Here is a 15,711-nt window from a genome sequence, read left to right as displayed (position 1 = left end):
AGATACCTTGGGGGGAAACCAATATCCAAGATAAACGTAAAGTCACTAGAAAGTTGTTTCCTTGATTTTTGTGTATTTGCTTTAAGTTACTTGGTTGAATCCCTCCAATAAGATGGAAAAAGAGTCAATAGTACTAAATACCGTCTTTTCTTCATCTCTCCAAGGTGAACTCCAGATGGAATTTCTTTTTCCTCCCTGCATAAAAATGTCCTTCACACTACCTCCTTTTACTGCTGTTCTAATCTACGTATAGGCTAAATTCTACTCTCCAGGGTAGACAAGCTAGACAGAATAACTTGGCACCTTGAAATTTGAAATAGGAACCCAAAAGTGTCTTTGGCAAGATATATTGAGCCTTCCTTGTTGAGCTACTGAAAAGTGTTTGTCTTGTTCATTGACATAGTAGTTTGGTGATATTCCTTCTTGCTTTCACAGAAAAGTTTTTCAGGCTATTTCAGACCAACATGAACTGGTCTGGGAGGTTTGCCAAGCTTACAGGGAAGTAAGACCACTTCTAATTTCTTAACTCTTCACTCTTACTCCCTTTTAACCGTCCAAGCAACTGAGCAAATAGTTCCACAGATGTCTTTGTTACTGCTGATAGTTTTCCATTTTAAAGAATCCCTCTTCCTCTTGCCTTCTAAATTAGTCCATCAGGAAACCAACTTGGCTAAACAGGTGGATACATTAGCAGCCAAATTTTAGGTAAGGAAGGAGTTACGTAAGATAGTAACGTCTTCTTACACTTGTGAAGGGGTTTTATGTTTCTGCAAAGTATTTTCACAGCTCTTGTCTACTGTGCACAACAAATATGAAGGGTGAGTTTTATTAATTTCCATTTCCTCCATGAGAAACTGAAATCCAGTGGAGTTAATCAACTTGCCTGTGATTACATACCTAGTTTGTGGTAAAGACTAAAGTCCAGAGATTCTGATTCCTAAAACAGCGCTCCTCCCATTATTTTAGAATATTAGATAAATCACCTTTCACTGAACTCCCAACTAGATAAAGTCTACAGTCTTGGAAAAAAGTGCTCATTCTTGCTGACTTTCTTTGTAGGATGTTGACCACCAACATCCTTAGCACAAGATTCTCTGGATGGGAAAACTTGATGTGCCTTAGACCTTTGATTGTTGGGCTTGGGTATGGGATATGTCTCATTCCTAAGGTCATTTATTATTACTCTTGCCAAATGGAAGGGTCTCTGGGGCCATGTTCCTGGTACAAGCTTTAAAGACCTAGGATTTGGTGATTACAAAGACGTGGAGAAGCCAGTAGACTTATTTCTATTTTATGAGTGTATACTGCACCCAAATATCTGACCATAAATATCTTCCATTTGGAACAAGTAAGAAAATAGGTAAGAAAGACAATGGAGTGATCTCACCAATGTCATTCTTATCCCTGGAAACATAATGTAAGGGCACAGAAACTACATTTACTGAGTGTTTTGTGTGCCGTGTGTATCTTTTGTCTCATTTCCATTTAATTATGTGAGCAGTGAAATCTTTAATAAGAAGATGAACTTAGTACTTAAATCTTCTAACTGTAGTTGCCCATATGTAAAATTGAGACAATAACAGTAACTATATTCTGTGGCTGTTGGGAGGATTAAGTGAGACAATAGCTGTACAGTGGCTAGCTCAGTCCCTCACATAGACTAAACATTCAGTAAATAGTTGTTCAGTTGGTTTTAGTATTTCTAGAAGACTTAAGTGGTCAAAAGTGTTATTTGCACTGAGCTATATATACTTTCTACCCTCCAAACCCTAGGGTTCAGGATATGAAAAAATACACCTAAGTGGTTAAGAACAGACTTTGGAAATGCCTGGGTTTATATCTTGGCTTCACCACTTGCTAGCTCTTGGGCAAGTTATGGAACCTCTCTAAGCCCAGGTGCCTCATCTGTAAAATGAGGATAACAATGCTTAACCTCATAAGATTATTGTACTAAATACTACAGTGCATGTAGTATACTCAGGACCATCCCAGGTACATAGTACATAGTAATTGCTAAATAACATTAGGCTGTATTTTCATTAATATTAGTACAATTATCTATATGTCTTAAAATATCACATTGAAAGACAGTTGTTTCAATTATAAAACAGAGGGTAAATAAGTTAAAATTTCAACCTTAATCTTTGATCCAGTATCAGTATTGGCTGGTGGTGATTTGAGCCCTTTTAAGTAATAATTTCTTGGGTTGGAAATTTTGTAATCTTTATATTTAGAATTTCTTCTTTATTGCCTTCTTCATAGCTTCTCATAGAGTATAAACTCATAGCTCTGAACATTTCTGGAGAAAGGAGCCATTTCAAATCAGGGAGATGCCCTGCCCCTGTGTCTGAATAGTTCCAACTGCATAAAAGTTGTTCGACACCAGGGCAATCTCTCTAGATTTCACCCGTTGCTCCTAGCCCTACACTATAAAGCCTTACCCCAAACCCTCCATACCCTGTCCATGTGAACCCTCTTTAGCCATACGAAGACAGCTCTTCCTTCTAACCACTGCAGCCTCCTCAAGACTCCCTAGATGCCATATAGCAGTTGCTTTCAACCTTTACTATGATGAGAATCACCTGAAGTGTTTGTTAAATGCAAACCTCCAGGCTCCACCCCTAAGAAGTTCTGGTGTAATAGGTCTGCGACGGGGCCTGAGAGATGGATTTTTCAGTTTCCCAGGTAATGTTGCTGCCGGTCCAAGCGCAGCACTTGGAGAACCATCGCTCAGGTCTCCAAAGGCAGAAAGCATCTGCTTCTGGCGGAGGGGCCAAAGCACAGGGAGAGGTTTTGTACTGTTGATTGTTTCACCTTGTGAGCCTGGATTTTGACAAGCCAGCATCAGCCTCACCCAGAGAGACTGCAGGGGGAGAAGGGGAGTGTGTAAGTGCACCTGTATGTTACCGAAAGTTGAAGCATCGCTACCTCCTGGAGTCTGCATCTGAACCCCATGTTTGTCACAGGAGCCAAGGGAGAAGCCAAGACAGAAAATAGTGGCACAATAATGAAGCATGAATTATCCAGATGAAAGCACCTATGGAAATAAAGGTATTAGTATTATTTTACCTACTATTCTTGATAAAATAGCAATATGGAAGGGTTGACTAGTTCCAATTGCTTAAAAGTTGTTCTGTGGAACCCAAATTCACATTTAAAAAAAGTTATTGTACATTTGAAGCATATTCTGACTTATTGTTTTAAAAACTAAGAACACATGTTGACCAAATGTTCACAGTGGTGATAAATTGTGACTGATTATAAAATTACCAGGAGGGAGTGTTGGCTAGACAAGTGTAGAGCTTGCTTTATTGATGCTGGAGAGGTGTGTCTAATAGGCTAGTGAACAAGACAGATATATTAATTGCTCGAACAAAGAGAAAGAGCTTTGGTCAGGAGGCAAAGAAAGAGACAATATGGGCATCTTATTTTGCATGTAATGAAGAACGAAGGTTCTCACTAAATGGGTAATTTCCAATGAGCAAGTAGATCTAGAGATCACTGTATAGGAAAAACAACTTCTCACCTGTAGCAAATATTCTAAAGCCCTTTCCTTGTAACTCCTAAGTAGTTCCACTTGATTTGGATGAGGTAGCATGGAGACTTCTGCTAGTAGTCCTTTTAATTCATTTCTTGAACCAGAGTGTAGTGAAGCTATTTAGCTTTACAGCCTCCATATTTGGCTCTATTTTTGGGTCCTGGAAAGTAAGATTTAGCACAAAAGAACTGTATTTTGATGTAAGAAGAAGAATGATCAGAGTTTCTCCCTTGAGGTGCAATTTGTAACAGATAGATATGAACTCTGAGAGGGATCAAAGAGGAAGATATTCTGAAGAGATCTCCCTTTAATGAAAGGAATGAGGAAAGAAACGGTTCCAAATAAATATTTATCATAAAGCTAATAAAATTTAAAAGGTAGTCAAAGATCAAAAGGGAAATAAAACAAAGAGCAGGTGTGTGTTTGTACGTGTGTATGTGTGTACATATATATGGTTGTGTATATTCTGCATCAGCCTCTGGATAAAGATGTGTAAGGCATTGGTGTCCCAAGGGAACTGTGCAATCTTAGCAATATACATTGATATAGACTCCATGCAGGTGATATTTATTAATGTGTTTTTTAAACTATAAGAGAGCAGGATTTGTTTTTAAATAATATCTTGGGGTGTTTTGATGTGAAGTGGTGTTCAGCTCTTCCTTTGCTATGGAAAATTTATATTTGGCTGTCTGGCCTATTTTAATAAAAGGTTCATAGCTATTGTAATTTCACTGTACCCTTTTCATTCCTACCAACCAAGTAACATTTTCAGTGCATACCAATATAGTATTGATTAAGGATTTGAGCTTTATTTGGTTTTCCCTTGATGATGCTACCTCATCTGAACTTTAATGAGATGAAACTGGGTAGACTTTGAACAGATTTCCCAGGAGCTTCCAACTTTTATGCCCCCTGGGTCTCCTCCAGGAGGGAGGGAGAGAGGAAGGAGTGAAGTATTTTGTTGTTTGCTCATATTTTTGTGACCTGTTGTTATGTCAGACTCAAACTTTCCAAAAGTGCAAAATCTGCAAGTGAGAAAGAGACAGTTGAGAATTTTAAGAGCTCGTTGTGAGGAGGAATAGCAAGGACGAATACCTGCTTTTCACTGTTCCGTTTCAAATCCAAATGTTTCTGAGAAATCCTTTCAAAGTTCGAAGACAGCGCCCTTTTCAAAATTCTAAGGGTTGGAAACTATATAAGGAGCATCGTGCATAGCTTAGTAAGTGTGAGGGATGAAAGGATGAGTGTGCTTGAGTAGCATGTAAGAGCCTCTTCAAGGTGTCATTTGCACGAATCTAGTTACTTTCTTCAAAAGTGGAATCTATTAGAATTTGGTTAAGATCGCCTTGATGAAAAAAAGAGGTGGTCATTAGGTACAAACATACAGTTAGATAAAAGGTCTGAGATCTAATGATCGATAGTTAACAACAACGTATATGTAGTTGTAAATAGTGAGAAGAGAGAACTTGAAATGTTCCCGACGCATAGAAATGATAAATATTCAAGGTGAAGGACAGCCCAAATATTGTTGACTTGACCATTATACATTCTATTCATGTAACTAAATATCACATTTACCCCATCAATATATGTATATATAAAATATTATGTATCAACTTAAAAATTGCCTTGAATTTTTGACATGCAATTAAGATTATTTAATAACAATTTTAGGCATGAAGCCATGTATGGCTATGTCTGATTTCCCAAAATATGCCCCAGTGAGAAACAGCAGTTTACTATGTGGCAGCAGATTGATAGAAAAAGAGTCTGGCATCTATTCTTTCACTTATGAAGTATGTATCGAGCACTCACTATGTGTCTGGTGCTGTACTCGGCACTGGGCGTGCACAGGTGTAGCACACAGGCTTGATCTCCTCTGCTAATGAACTCACGGTCTAGTGGAGGACACAGACAGGACAACAGGCAATTACAATGTAGGATGAGAAGTTCTGTGATGGGGAAGTCCCAGGCACTGTGAAAACATGCAAGAAGGCTCAGAGGAGAGCTCAGGAAGGAGGAGAGAGCTAAGCTGAGACCTGAGGGATGAGGAGGAGGGATTCAGGTGAAAGGAAGAGGAATGGAAAATGTTCCAGGCAGGGAGAATGGTGCAGTCATAAGATGATGAGCTAATCCTATTTCAGTGATTTAGTAGTTGAGTGCCTTCAAGAAAGTCTTGGATATTTAGTTTCCTTATATTTCTGTGGGAGATGGTGGCTGGTACTGCTGCTAATGGTGCTGCTGGTAGGGAAAGAAATTAACAACAACAGTTAATATTTATTGAGCACTTACTTTGTGCCATACAGTGTACTAAGCATTTTACATACATTAATTACTTATTAGGGTTTTGCAATCACCTTATGAGGTCGTTACCCTTATTATCTGTTTTAGAGATGAGAAAACTGAAACTTAGAAAGGTTAAGTAAGTTGCTCAAGGTCACCCTACTGTTGGTAGAAAAGCCAGGATTTGAAAACAGACAAATTTAACTTACAGCGTGCATTTTTCGCTGTTACTATACTATTCGTAATCTTTTTCATAAAGCTCATATAAAGATGAGCAGAATAATCTATTTGAAAGCTTTTAAGCTGCATTGAACTCTATACTGTCATTGCAATGTTAAACTGAGGTGTGAATCATGTGTTTGGTAGCTAGCCCAGAATAAAAAGTAAAAATGGTTGCATGATACATGGGCTGCCATTACTTGCCTTATTAGCAACTCCTCTAATTCCATGGCCTCAACACGTTAGTAGTCAAAAATGGCATTCCCTGGAGGACATTTTTTTAAGCAACAGAGCATTAGATGAGATGAACCATGGATTTGCTTCCAAATGGCAATTGCTTTGGTAGAAAGTCCTCAAACATTCCTGCGATCGTTAATCTCTGTAAATCGCTGCATGCCCCTCTGTGACTGCAGGCACTAGCTGAAATGGAGGCTTGGCAATTACCCAATTCTTTTCGAGAACCTTGCCTTCTAATGTGGGTAATCCAAAGCCCCAATAGCACTTTTTAAAATTCTAGATTACCCAGTTGACCCGTGTATACATATTCTCTACTCTGCCTCTACTTTCTTGCCAAATAGACTCTTTTCCTGTCGTTTCTATTAATATATTTCTGATAATCCCCAACGCATTCCCTGCACTTATCTGGACTCTAATCAACCACTGCACTGAGAACTTGGGATTGTCTAGTAGTGTCACCTAAGCAGGTCTCTGTTGCTGGCCAACGCATTAGCAGGCATCGGGAATTATCGAGTGTTTGAGGAGAGTGGTTGCACAATCTTTAGGCACAAAGAGCATGTCTCCACTACACAGGGAAAGACTGGTTCTACAGTAGGCAGAACAATAATGAACCAAAATAATGAGTTCTTCTGCATCATAGTTCAATTCCAGAGGCTAATTGTTAATTTGTTTAAGTCCCGCTTGAGGCCTGATAAGGCAGCTTTCCCTTTGGAAGCTTGATTGCGCTGGTGTGAAAGGCAAGACTGTAATTCAGATATACTAGTGAAATGCAAACAGTTTTGTGTATTAATGGTCACTAATGACCTGTAATCAAGCTATGATTTGTGAGGCTAAAAACAAAGACACAATTAGTTTATTTGTTCAGGAGTGTAAGCAGACGAATTTATCAATCTGCAGATTGTTCTTCCCCATTGGAGACAGTAGGCTGAAGCATTAGTCTTGAGCTGTGGCACTTTGGGGCTACGCTGTCAGTTCCTGAGATTCTGCTGGCTCCTCTCATAAGCCTGCAGCTTTAATCAAAAGGGGGTGAAGAGGATACTGTTCTTGGTGCCCTTTCTCTGTGGCTTTTCTGCTTCAATTTTAATTTTTCTCTTCCAGCTCCACTCTGGTCTCATGCTTCAGCTGGCTGATTTTTTCAAAGCATCACCATTCAGTAAACATTTCACACACATAATTATTGGGGATCAGTTGTGCTCCAAACACTATCCTAGGCTGCAAGGTTTGTAATGGTTATCAAGAAAGTCATGATTCAATTTGCAACATTTACAGTCTCTCCATAGGTGTCTTAAGGTTTTCATGCCGCTAACTACTCCTTGTTCTACTTATCACTAAAACCAAGTGAAAAATCTCTCGGCAGGAGACAGGTGCTCTGTTGAGATATGTATCCTAGAGAGCAAGGCACTTTGATCTTTTGGGGTGCATCAAAACTGCTGAGAAATTTTGAGGGATTGTGACTCCCTAGAAAGACTATATTGTGCTTTGCCTACTCATGTATTCACTCTCTTAAGTAAATTTAAATCCTTGTAGGAAACTAGGATGTTAAAACATAAAATCCTTTAACCCTTCATCAAGTAAAAAGATTGTGATCTACTTGGTACCATGGTGCTATCATGATGCAGGCTATCCAAGTGAGGCATTTGGATCACTTAAAACCATTATAAACAATGAGAATGATCTCACTTACATAAAACATGATTTCTTTCCTTGTTATCACTAATAACAATTGGCAATATTTTATTTGCTTGTCAATGTGTTGGCTACGCTGCTTGAAGGTAAGCATGTTGCCTCTCTTGCCTCGTTTGTATCCCAGGCTCTAAAACAGTGCCTGGAATGTAATAAATATGCTGGGGTAGATATTTGTTGAATATTGAATGAAACCTGAGCCCAGTGGTTAGAGCTTGAAAGCCAATAGTAGCATTCAGGATATTGTGAAATGAAGCAAAATGACTTGAAAACAAACCGATCTTAAAGGATTGGACTAGTAGATGATCAGCACCGTAGTTGACCTTTTCTGGATGGGATTGTTTTTTCATGTCCCCTTATGTCCACTTCCATGTAATATTCATTTTAATACATTATTGACCCACATGATAAAAAGGACCTCATGTTTATTTGGAAACTACCAAAGCCTAGCTGTGATATTTCCTATACTCATCCCTAGGGTGACCAATCATATTTCTCGTGTGAAGTGACATATTCTTCAGCATCCAAAGGGGGACTTTAATGTTCAGGAAGGTTTTGACAATAGTGTGGATGGGTGGTGTGGTCATTTTTCATTCGTTTATTTCATAGATATTTATTGGTCACTTATTATGTGCCAGGCATGGGACCAAGTATTAGGAATATGGAGTGATAAGGCCCTCTGGATGAATGTATTAAAGAATAATGAGGATAAATGTACAATTGCAACTGTGACAATCATTCTCAAGGAAGTGTTAGTGATGCTCTGAGCGTGTGTAGTAAGAGGATTATTGGACCCAGACAGGGAAGGCTTTCCTGCTGAAAGAATAATTACTAAATCCTGAAGCCATAATAGGAGTTAGCTATGTTGAAGAGGAGATGGGAGGATGACCTAGGCAGAAAAACCACACGTACAAAGGGCCCTGTAATAGTAGTAGTAGAACGAGAAGGTGTCAGGAGAAGTGAAAGGTGGCCAGGGTGGACCTTAGACAGAAGCCACTTCTTGCAGAGCCTTGAAAAGGTATACGAGCCCCTTTTGCTCTTTATCCTAGGAGTAAAGGCAAACTGTTAAAATGTTTAAATGTGGGGAAAAAGGGAGGGCAGTGACCAAGTTTGTTTTTCTAAAGATATCATTCTGGCTGCAGTGCAAAGAATAGATTGGAAAAGGTCTAGAATAGATTTAAGGAGACAAGTGTTTTATTCATAGGAAATTGACACAAAATGTGCATAATATATGCCCATGTGAAGCAGTCCCTGCAAGGGATTCAAGATGTGCTCCTCTGCGGTATAATATAGATCTCTTCACACTTCCTCTGTGTCGTGCACACACCGCCCCCCCCCCAAGACATAGATTAGCATCATTAATGCAGAGTGTCCATGAGAGCCCAGTTCCCCTTCCAGCTGATGCATCACTGTAGCACCTTTGCCTTTGTACTTTACCCTCCGCCTTCAAAAGCTGTTCTCAGGTCTTATTTTCCTTCCTAGAAGTGTGAGATTGGTTTTGCTGCTGTGCTATTAGAGTGATCCTCCACTCAGTCTAATCTGCCATGGCTCTGTGCCTGTTTGTCACGAACTTCCAGAATGTATTAAGACATAATACGGAGTAGAAGCTCTATTTTGACAATGATTATGCCTATTATCTATTTTAATAAATGTAAATTGCGGTGGAGAAACAAACCATTTTATGCCACTTGAATCCTTTTCAGGGAAGCCTGAATCCTTTTTGCGTGGCTTAGATGTATTACTGTCATTTTCCCTTCACTGAGTTGAATAAAAACACTTAAATCAGACCTTTGTTAGTGCACCCTCTTGTACTGTTGCCCTAATAAATTGTTGTGATTGTCGTCGTTGAGATGCATATTTTGTAACATTTGCAAATGTTATCTGTAGTCTTTTCCAGAATTTAGATTATGGGGTAAAATCAACAGCAAGTCCACACACATGTTATATGTGCCAAGCACTATGCTTGGGATTCATCAGTGACTAAGGCACTAATTCTACCTCTAAGAAGCTTACAGTCATTTCTCACTATTGGAGTGTGAACTTACCAATAAGCAACAGGAAGAAATTAGAATGCTCCATGTGGTAATGAATTAGAGTTGGAGGCATCAGCAAGAACTCATGGTTAGCTTTATGTAGATACAGATGATCCCATATGGAAATATTTCTGTGGATATATACAGGTTTGCATACACACATATATTTCTTTGTCAGCTGACAGGGACTAAAAGAAATGATACCCCAGTAGCAACTAGCAACCAGATCTTGATTTCTAAAATTATTGAATAAAAGGAACCTTGAAGAAATGTCTGGTGCCACTACTGGGGAAGGAAATAGGTGAGTCTGGAACCTCTTACAGAGCCAGAAAGTAAGGAATTACTGAAAAAGAAAAAGAAAAAAAAGAAAACTTATGTTGATGGAGGGTGTGTCAAAGGGACATAAGAACCAACTGAAGGAGTCCCCAATGGCCAAAGTGGAACAATTTGAACAATAAAATAAAGTAGGATTGGACTATACCCACAGTATAGTCCAATTGAATCAATACTAATATAAGTGAATGATTGAATACATTAATAAATGGGGAAGGAGAAAATCTCCCATGCAGAAGAACTCTGAATAAATTATGCAGATGACATGCCCTCAAGGAGAATAGCAAGTGGTCATAGCTCTCTGCACTATAAGCGTGGGCTGTACGTAATGACTTCTTTCTAGAAAGTACAGAGTACAATATGGGGGGAGTAACTTTACAGTGAAGAAACCTGACAAACACTGCTTCAGCCAAGTGATCAAGGTCAACATGAACGTAAGTCACGTTGGTAGTGGGTCGCCTTGATTGATATGATGTAATGAAAATGGCACTTTACCTCTGCGGCCTTGAATCATAAGAAAACCAGTAGACAAATTCCAACAGAGAGGCAACCTGCCATATACCCGAATGGGCTTCCTTAAACTCTCAAGATCATCAAAGGGAAGGAAAGTCTGAGAAACTGCCACAGCCAAGAGGACCCTAAGGAGACATGACAACTAAACGTGTGATGTATTATCCCAGATGGGACCCTAGAATAGAAAAGGGACATTAGAAGACTAAGGAAATATGAATAAACGATTAGATTTAGTTAACAATAACATACCAATATGTTGGCTCATTAGTTATGTGAACGTACCACACTAACATAAGATGTTCACACTAGGAGAAACTCTGCAAGAAGTATGTAAGAGCTCTCTGTACTGTCTGCTCAATTTTTCTGTCAATCCAGAACTATTTTTAAAGATAAAAATCTATTAATAAGGTTAAAAAAAAGTTTAAAGACTAAGTAGCTTACAGCGAGTAGGCAATTGTCATACAGGTATTATGACAGAAGTCAGTACAGAGTTACTGGGAGAAATAGAATGGGGCATCTAACTGATCTTTTAAATCTTGACTTGACCACTTTGGGCAGATTACTTAACCTTGCTTCGTTCCTCTTTCCTCATATCCAAAATGGTGTTCATATCTGCCACAGGTCTGCTTTGAGTTCTGTGCATTTGATCTTCATGCACAGAGGGAACAGAAGACATTGAATAGTCTCTCAGCTCAGATCCCATTTTTTTCCCCAAAAACTTCCTTGACTGTGTTACATCTTCTGGATCCCTACGTTAGAGACTCTCGTTCATAATTTAATACTTACAGTGCAGCATATTGATCACTATTGTTTAGTTCAAGTTTATCTTGTTTCTTCTCCTGGTTTGGCCTCCCTAAGGGCAAACATTGCATCTCCCCCACCAGAGAGTGAGCTCCGTCAGATCAGGGATACATTTGTTTCTTTTATTATACTAATCCCATGACAATGTCTACACATTACAGGCAATGAATAGATTACTTTGAATGAGCAGTTCTGATATTTCAACATCATTTATAGCTCTGATTTCCACACTACATATACCATACTTGCTGGCTGGTAATTGAAAAGAAAATCAGTTTGGTTTTGTTTTGCATAAAAACAAATTGGAGCCAAAATAGTACTCTTTGAAAGGGATAGTATCTGAGGCTGATTTTTGAAGTCTGGCTGTAATGACTGATGGACCCCCAAAACACTAGGAGTGTCTAGATTTATGGAACCATTGGTTTTATTTTTAGTTATATACTATAGCTGTGCTTTCAAATCACAAATTGACTCAAAGGAGAGATCAATTTAGTTATTCTGAAGATGAGGAAAAGAAACTAAGATTTGTTAAGCAACTACTATTAATATATGCTTGGCAACGGGCTTTGTAATTTTACATGTTGGCTCATTTAATTATCATAAGAACCCCCTTGCAAATAGTAATGTATTTTTTTTCTTTTAGATGTAAAACCAGATTCTGAGAGGTAACTAACTTATTTGGACTTCAAGCTCTGTGAGGACCAAGTGCCTGGCACAGTGTCTGTTAGATATATCCAAGGGTTCTCATTCAGGCAGCAGTTGAGTAAGCCTGAGTTTGAACCCAGTGCTGTTGGTACTTGAAGCCCATCCTCTTTTCACTGTTGCCTCTCTAAATAGAAACTCTTGTAGAAAAAAAAACCAGAATCAACATTATTAACTTTTCATTTGAGCTCTTTACTCTTTTAGCTCAGCTACACAAGACTGCAGTTTTCAACGTTTGGCCCCAAACATCATTTTCCTCTGTTTGTACTATTTGCCCAGAGATGATGTTAAAGATAAACTTGCCTTCCTGGCAGCAACTCAGAACAGTTGTGTTAGAACACGTTCTTCCTGATACCCCAAGGAAGTAAAAATAAATGTTTGGAAAGAAGGGTGAATAAAGGTGCAGAATGGTGACACTATTTGCATTCTATTCTCTGCCCCCCACCCCTACACAGAAGGCGAGGGTGGGGAGTAGTGGCTGTCCAAACATAGCCAAGAAGTCAGCAAGTCAGAACTTTATCATGCTTTTATCATTCCAGTTTGCAGACTTGTTTTTAACATAAACCTGGCTCTTCAAGTTGCTGACAATTATTTATGTGGTCAGCAGATTTAATAAGTTTTTTTTTTAAGTAAAAATAAGAACATATTAAATTTTATAAGGACAACCTTTGGTTCTTACACTTACCTCCCAGCTGACACAAATATATGATTTTTTATATTTTAGAAATTGCATATACATTTTAGGAATCAATTTGAATCCATGCTTTTTTTTTTTTTTTTTTTTGACTTGAGTGTTGCGTAAGTAACGTTTGCTTTTCTGCCAGCCCCACCGGATCCCATAGACTAGGCATGTGATATCTGAATGAAGAAGGGTATTCAGTGGGGCACAATTAGAACCAGCTCCTACCTCATTGGAAGTTAGAGGGAGGCAGCCTGGAGATCAGCACGTGGATGAATGTTCTCGTGTTTGTCCTGTCAAAGAGTGGAAGGGACTGTCTTGGGAAATGGTCTTCTCACAGGTCGCAGGGACAGTCACTTTTCAGAACTGTTCAAGAGGCCGTAGTGGGGAGGATTGGGCTAAACCTCTAATGCTCGTTCCTGCTAGTTTCCCTGCTTCTCACTTTCTCAAATTCCCTTTGCCTTGGGAAGCTTGGATTTTGTTTTTTTTTTCTTATTTCAAGTAAACCCCATCAGGAGAGACAGAATGGAACTTCAATATATAAGGAACTGTTTGAGATGTGTTAGACATGTTAGTGTTTCTTAATCATAAATACGTCAGTAGGTTGCTTTCTGGGCTCTGTGCTGTGACTCACCGTTGTGCCTAGTCTATTCTCATCCCTCCTTGTTTGTTCTCCCTCTTGGTCCGTACATCTGTCCATTCCCCTCTCCCTCCCGTCTTTCTAAGTCTGTGACCTTGGGAAATCATTTAACCCACCCTGTGCTTTACCCTCTTCTTTTATAAAATGATGATTGTTAGTGGCTCCTTGCAAATTCATTACAGGGTAAGTGTTAGAGACAATATATGCAACATACCAACACAAGGTCTAGCAAGTGGTCGGGAACTACTTTTTCCCCCCTTCATTTCTTCATTCAACAGATAAAGACCTTTGAACACCATAGGACAGGTGCATAAGAGGCTCACCATTAGGAGTACGAACCCAGAGCCTACTCACCAGGAGCCCATAAAACAGTACAAGAAGAAATACACTTCAGTGTGGGGTATGGTGCTAGGGAGCAAACCTCCCCCAGAGATCGACTCAGAAATAGTCATCCCCCATAAATCAACTTCTCTGATACCATTCTCCGCCACCTTCCTCAATTTTAGGAGCAATTGTTTCCTATTTTGAACTTCCTAGAATTGTGCGATTCAATAAGGCGGCCACACACATGGCTATTGTGCACTTGGAAGTGTGGCTATTTCATTTGGGATGTGCTGGAGGTATAAAACACACACCAGAATGCAAAGACCTAATACAAAAAAGGAATGTCAAATAGCTCATTAATAATGTTTTAATATTGATTACATATTGAAATGATATTTCAGATACATTGGGTTAAATAAAATATGTAAAATTAAAATTAATTTCACCTGTTTCTTTTTACTTTTTAATGTGGCTGCTGAAAATTTTAAATCACATATGTGGTTCGCATTTCATTTCTGTTGAACGGTGCGGTCCTAGGACTTCACTGTGTCGCTTTATAGCCTCAACTCTTCCTTCTCCCATCCCCCCCCGTGACTTTCTAACATACTATACAGATGTGTCCTGATAAACCCGTTGTAAGTTGAAAATATCATAAGTCAAAAATGCATTTAATCCACTTAACCTACTAAATATCATAGCTTAGCATACCCTCCCTTAAATATGCTCAGGACACTTTAGCCTACAGTTGGGCAAAATCATCCAACACAAAGCCTATTTTATAATAAAGTGTTGAATATCTCTTGTAATTTATTGGCTGCTGTGCTGAAAGTGAAAAATAGAATGATTGTATTGGTGCTTGAAGTTCAGTTTCTACTGAATGGACATCACTTTCACACCACCATAAAGTTGAAAAATCCTAAATTGAACCATTGTAAGTCAGGACCGTCTGCACCTGTCACATGGATTATTTTTGTTTCAAAATTTTAAACTCTTCCAGGATACTATTTACCATTATGATTGATGTTGCTATTTGTTGTCATAACACCTAATACTGAGTCTTTCATATGCATTTGTTGAATGAATGAATGAATGGATGGATGGGTGGATGGATGGACGGATGGACAGGAGCTATATTCTGAGGTCTTGTGAACCTCAGAGGAACCTGGCCTCCCAAATGTCTCTGATGCAGAAGGCAAGTTCAATGGCTACAAATTATCAAAAAGTCAACTTATTTCACCAAGATAATATTACACCCATTATATAAAAAAGATACAGCCAGATGGCTAATCAATATGTCCAAAGACTACTGTGTCTGCTGCTATCTCTGTGACTTTTGGCCATGACTTGTTTCCACAGGGAAAGTTCTCAGAGTTCCATAAATGTTTGTGTTTTGAAAAAGACCAGGCTGTCATTCATTTGACAAAGCCACAGAACCTCAAAGGCACCTGCCTCCCTGAAAGGTAGGAGTCCAGAAGTGGGAAGAGCCACAGTCTCTAAAGTATTCCTCCCAGCAGAGCAGACAGGCAGCACTCCCCTAGGAGCTGAACAGGGTCAGCTCAACTGCACAAAATACGAGTGGAGTCCAGTTAGCTGGAACTTAGAACAGTGCCGTCTCTCATTCTGACTCAACGCCATAAACAAAGGCAGTGGGAAAATAAATGCTGTTCTTGCCTCCAACCCAATACTGTAATCTTGACAAAATACCCTTGTACAGATTACTGGCCAG

General features: G+C 39.1%; 1 protein-coding gene across 4 annotated transcripts in view; it reads left to right on the top strand.

Moving 5' to 3' along the window:
- Positions 1–15,711, top strand: part of PPP2R2B (protein phosphatase 2 regulatory subunit Bbeta) — a 410,135-nt gene that overhangs the window by 179,346 nt on the left and 215,078 nt on the right. Inside the window, exon 3 of one of the 4 annotated variants that reach the window (XM_069484168.1) lies at positions 2,967–3,051. The exons of the other annotated variants lie outside the window; for them this stretch is intronic. Within the exon in view, the coding sequence (XP_069340269.1) occupies positions 3,015–3,051 (37 nt within the window). The 5' untranslated portion in view covers positions 2,967–3,014. The remainder of the gene's footprint in view (positions 1–2,966; positions 3,052–15,711) is intronic. 4 annotated transcript variants of the gene reach the window in all.

This window comes from Eulemur rufifrons, chromosome 10 (assembly GCF_041146395.1).
Source record: "Eulemur rufifrons isolate Redbay chromosome 10, OSU_ERuf_1, whole genome shotgun sequence".
Classification (NCBI taxonomy): domain Eukaryota; kingdom Metazoa; phylum Chordata; class Mammalia; order Primates; family Lemuridae; genus Eulemur; species Eulemur rufifrons.
This window is presented reverse-complemented; position numbering and strand designations above follow the sequence as displayed.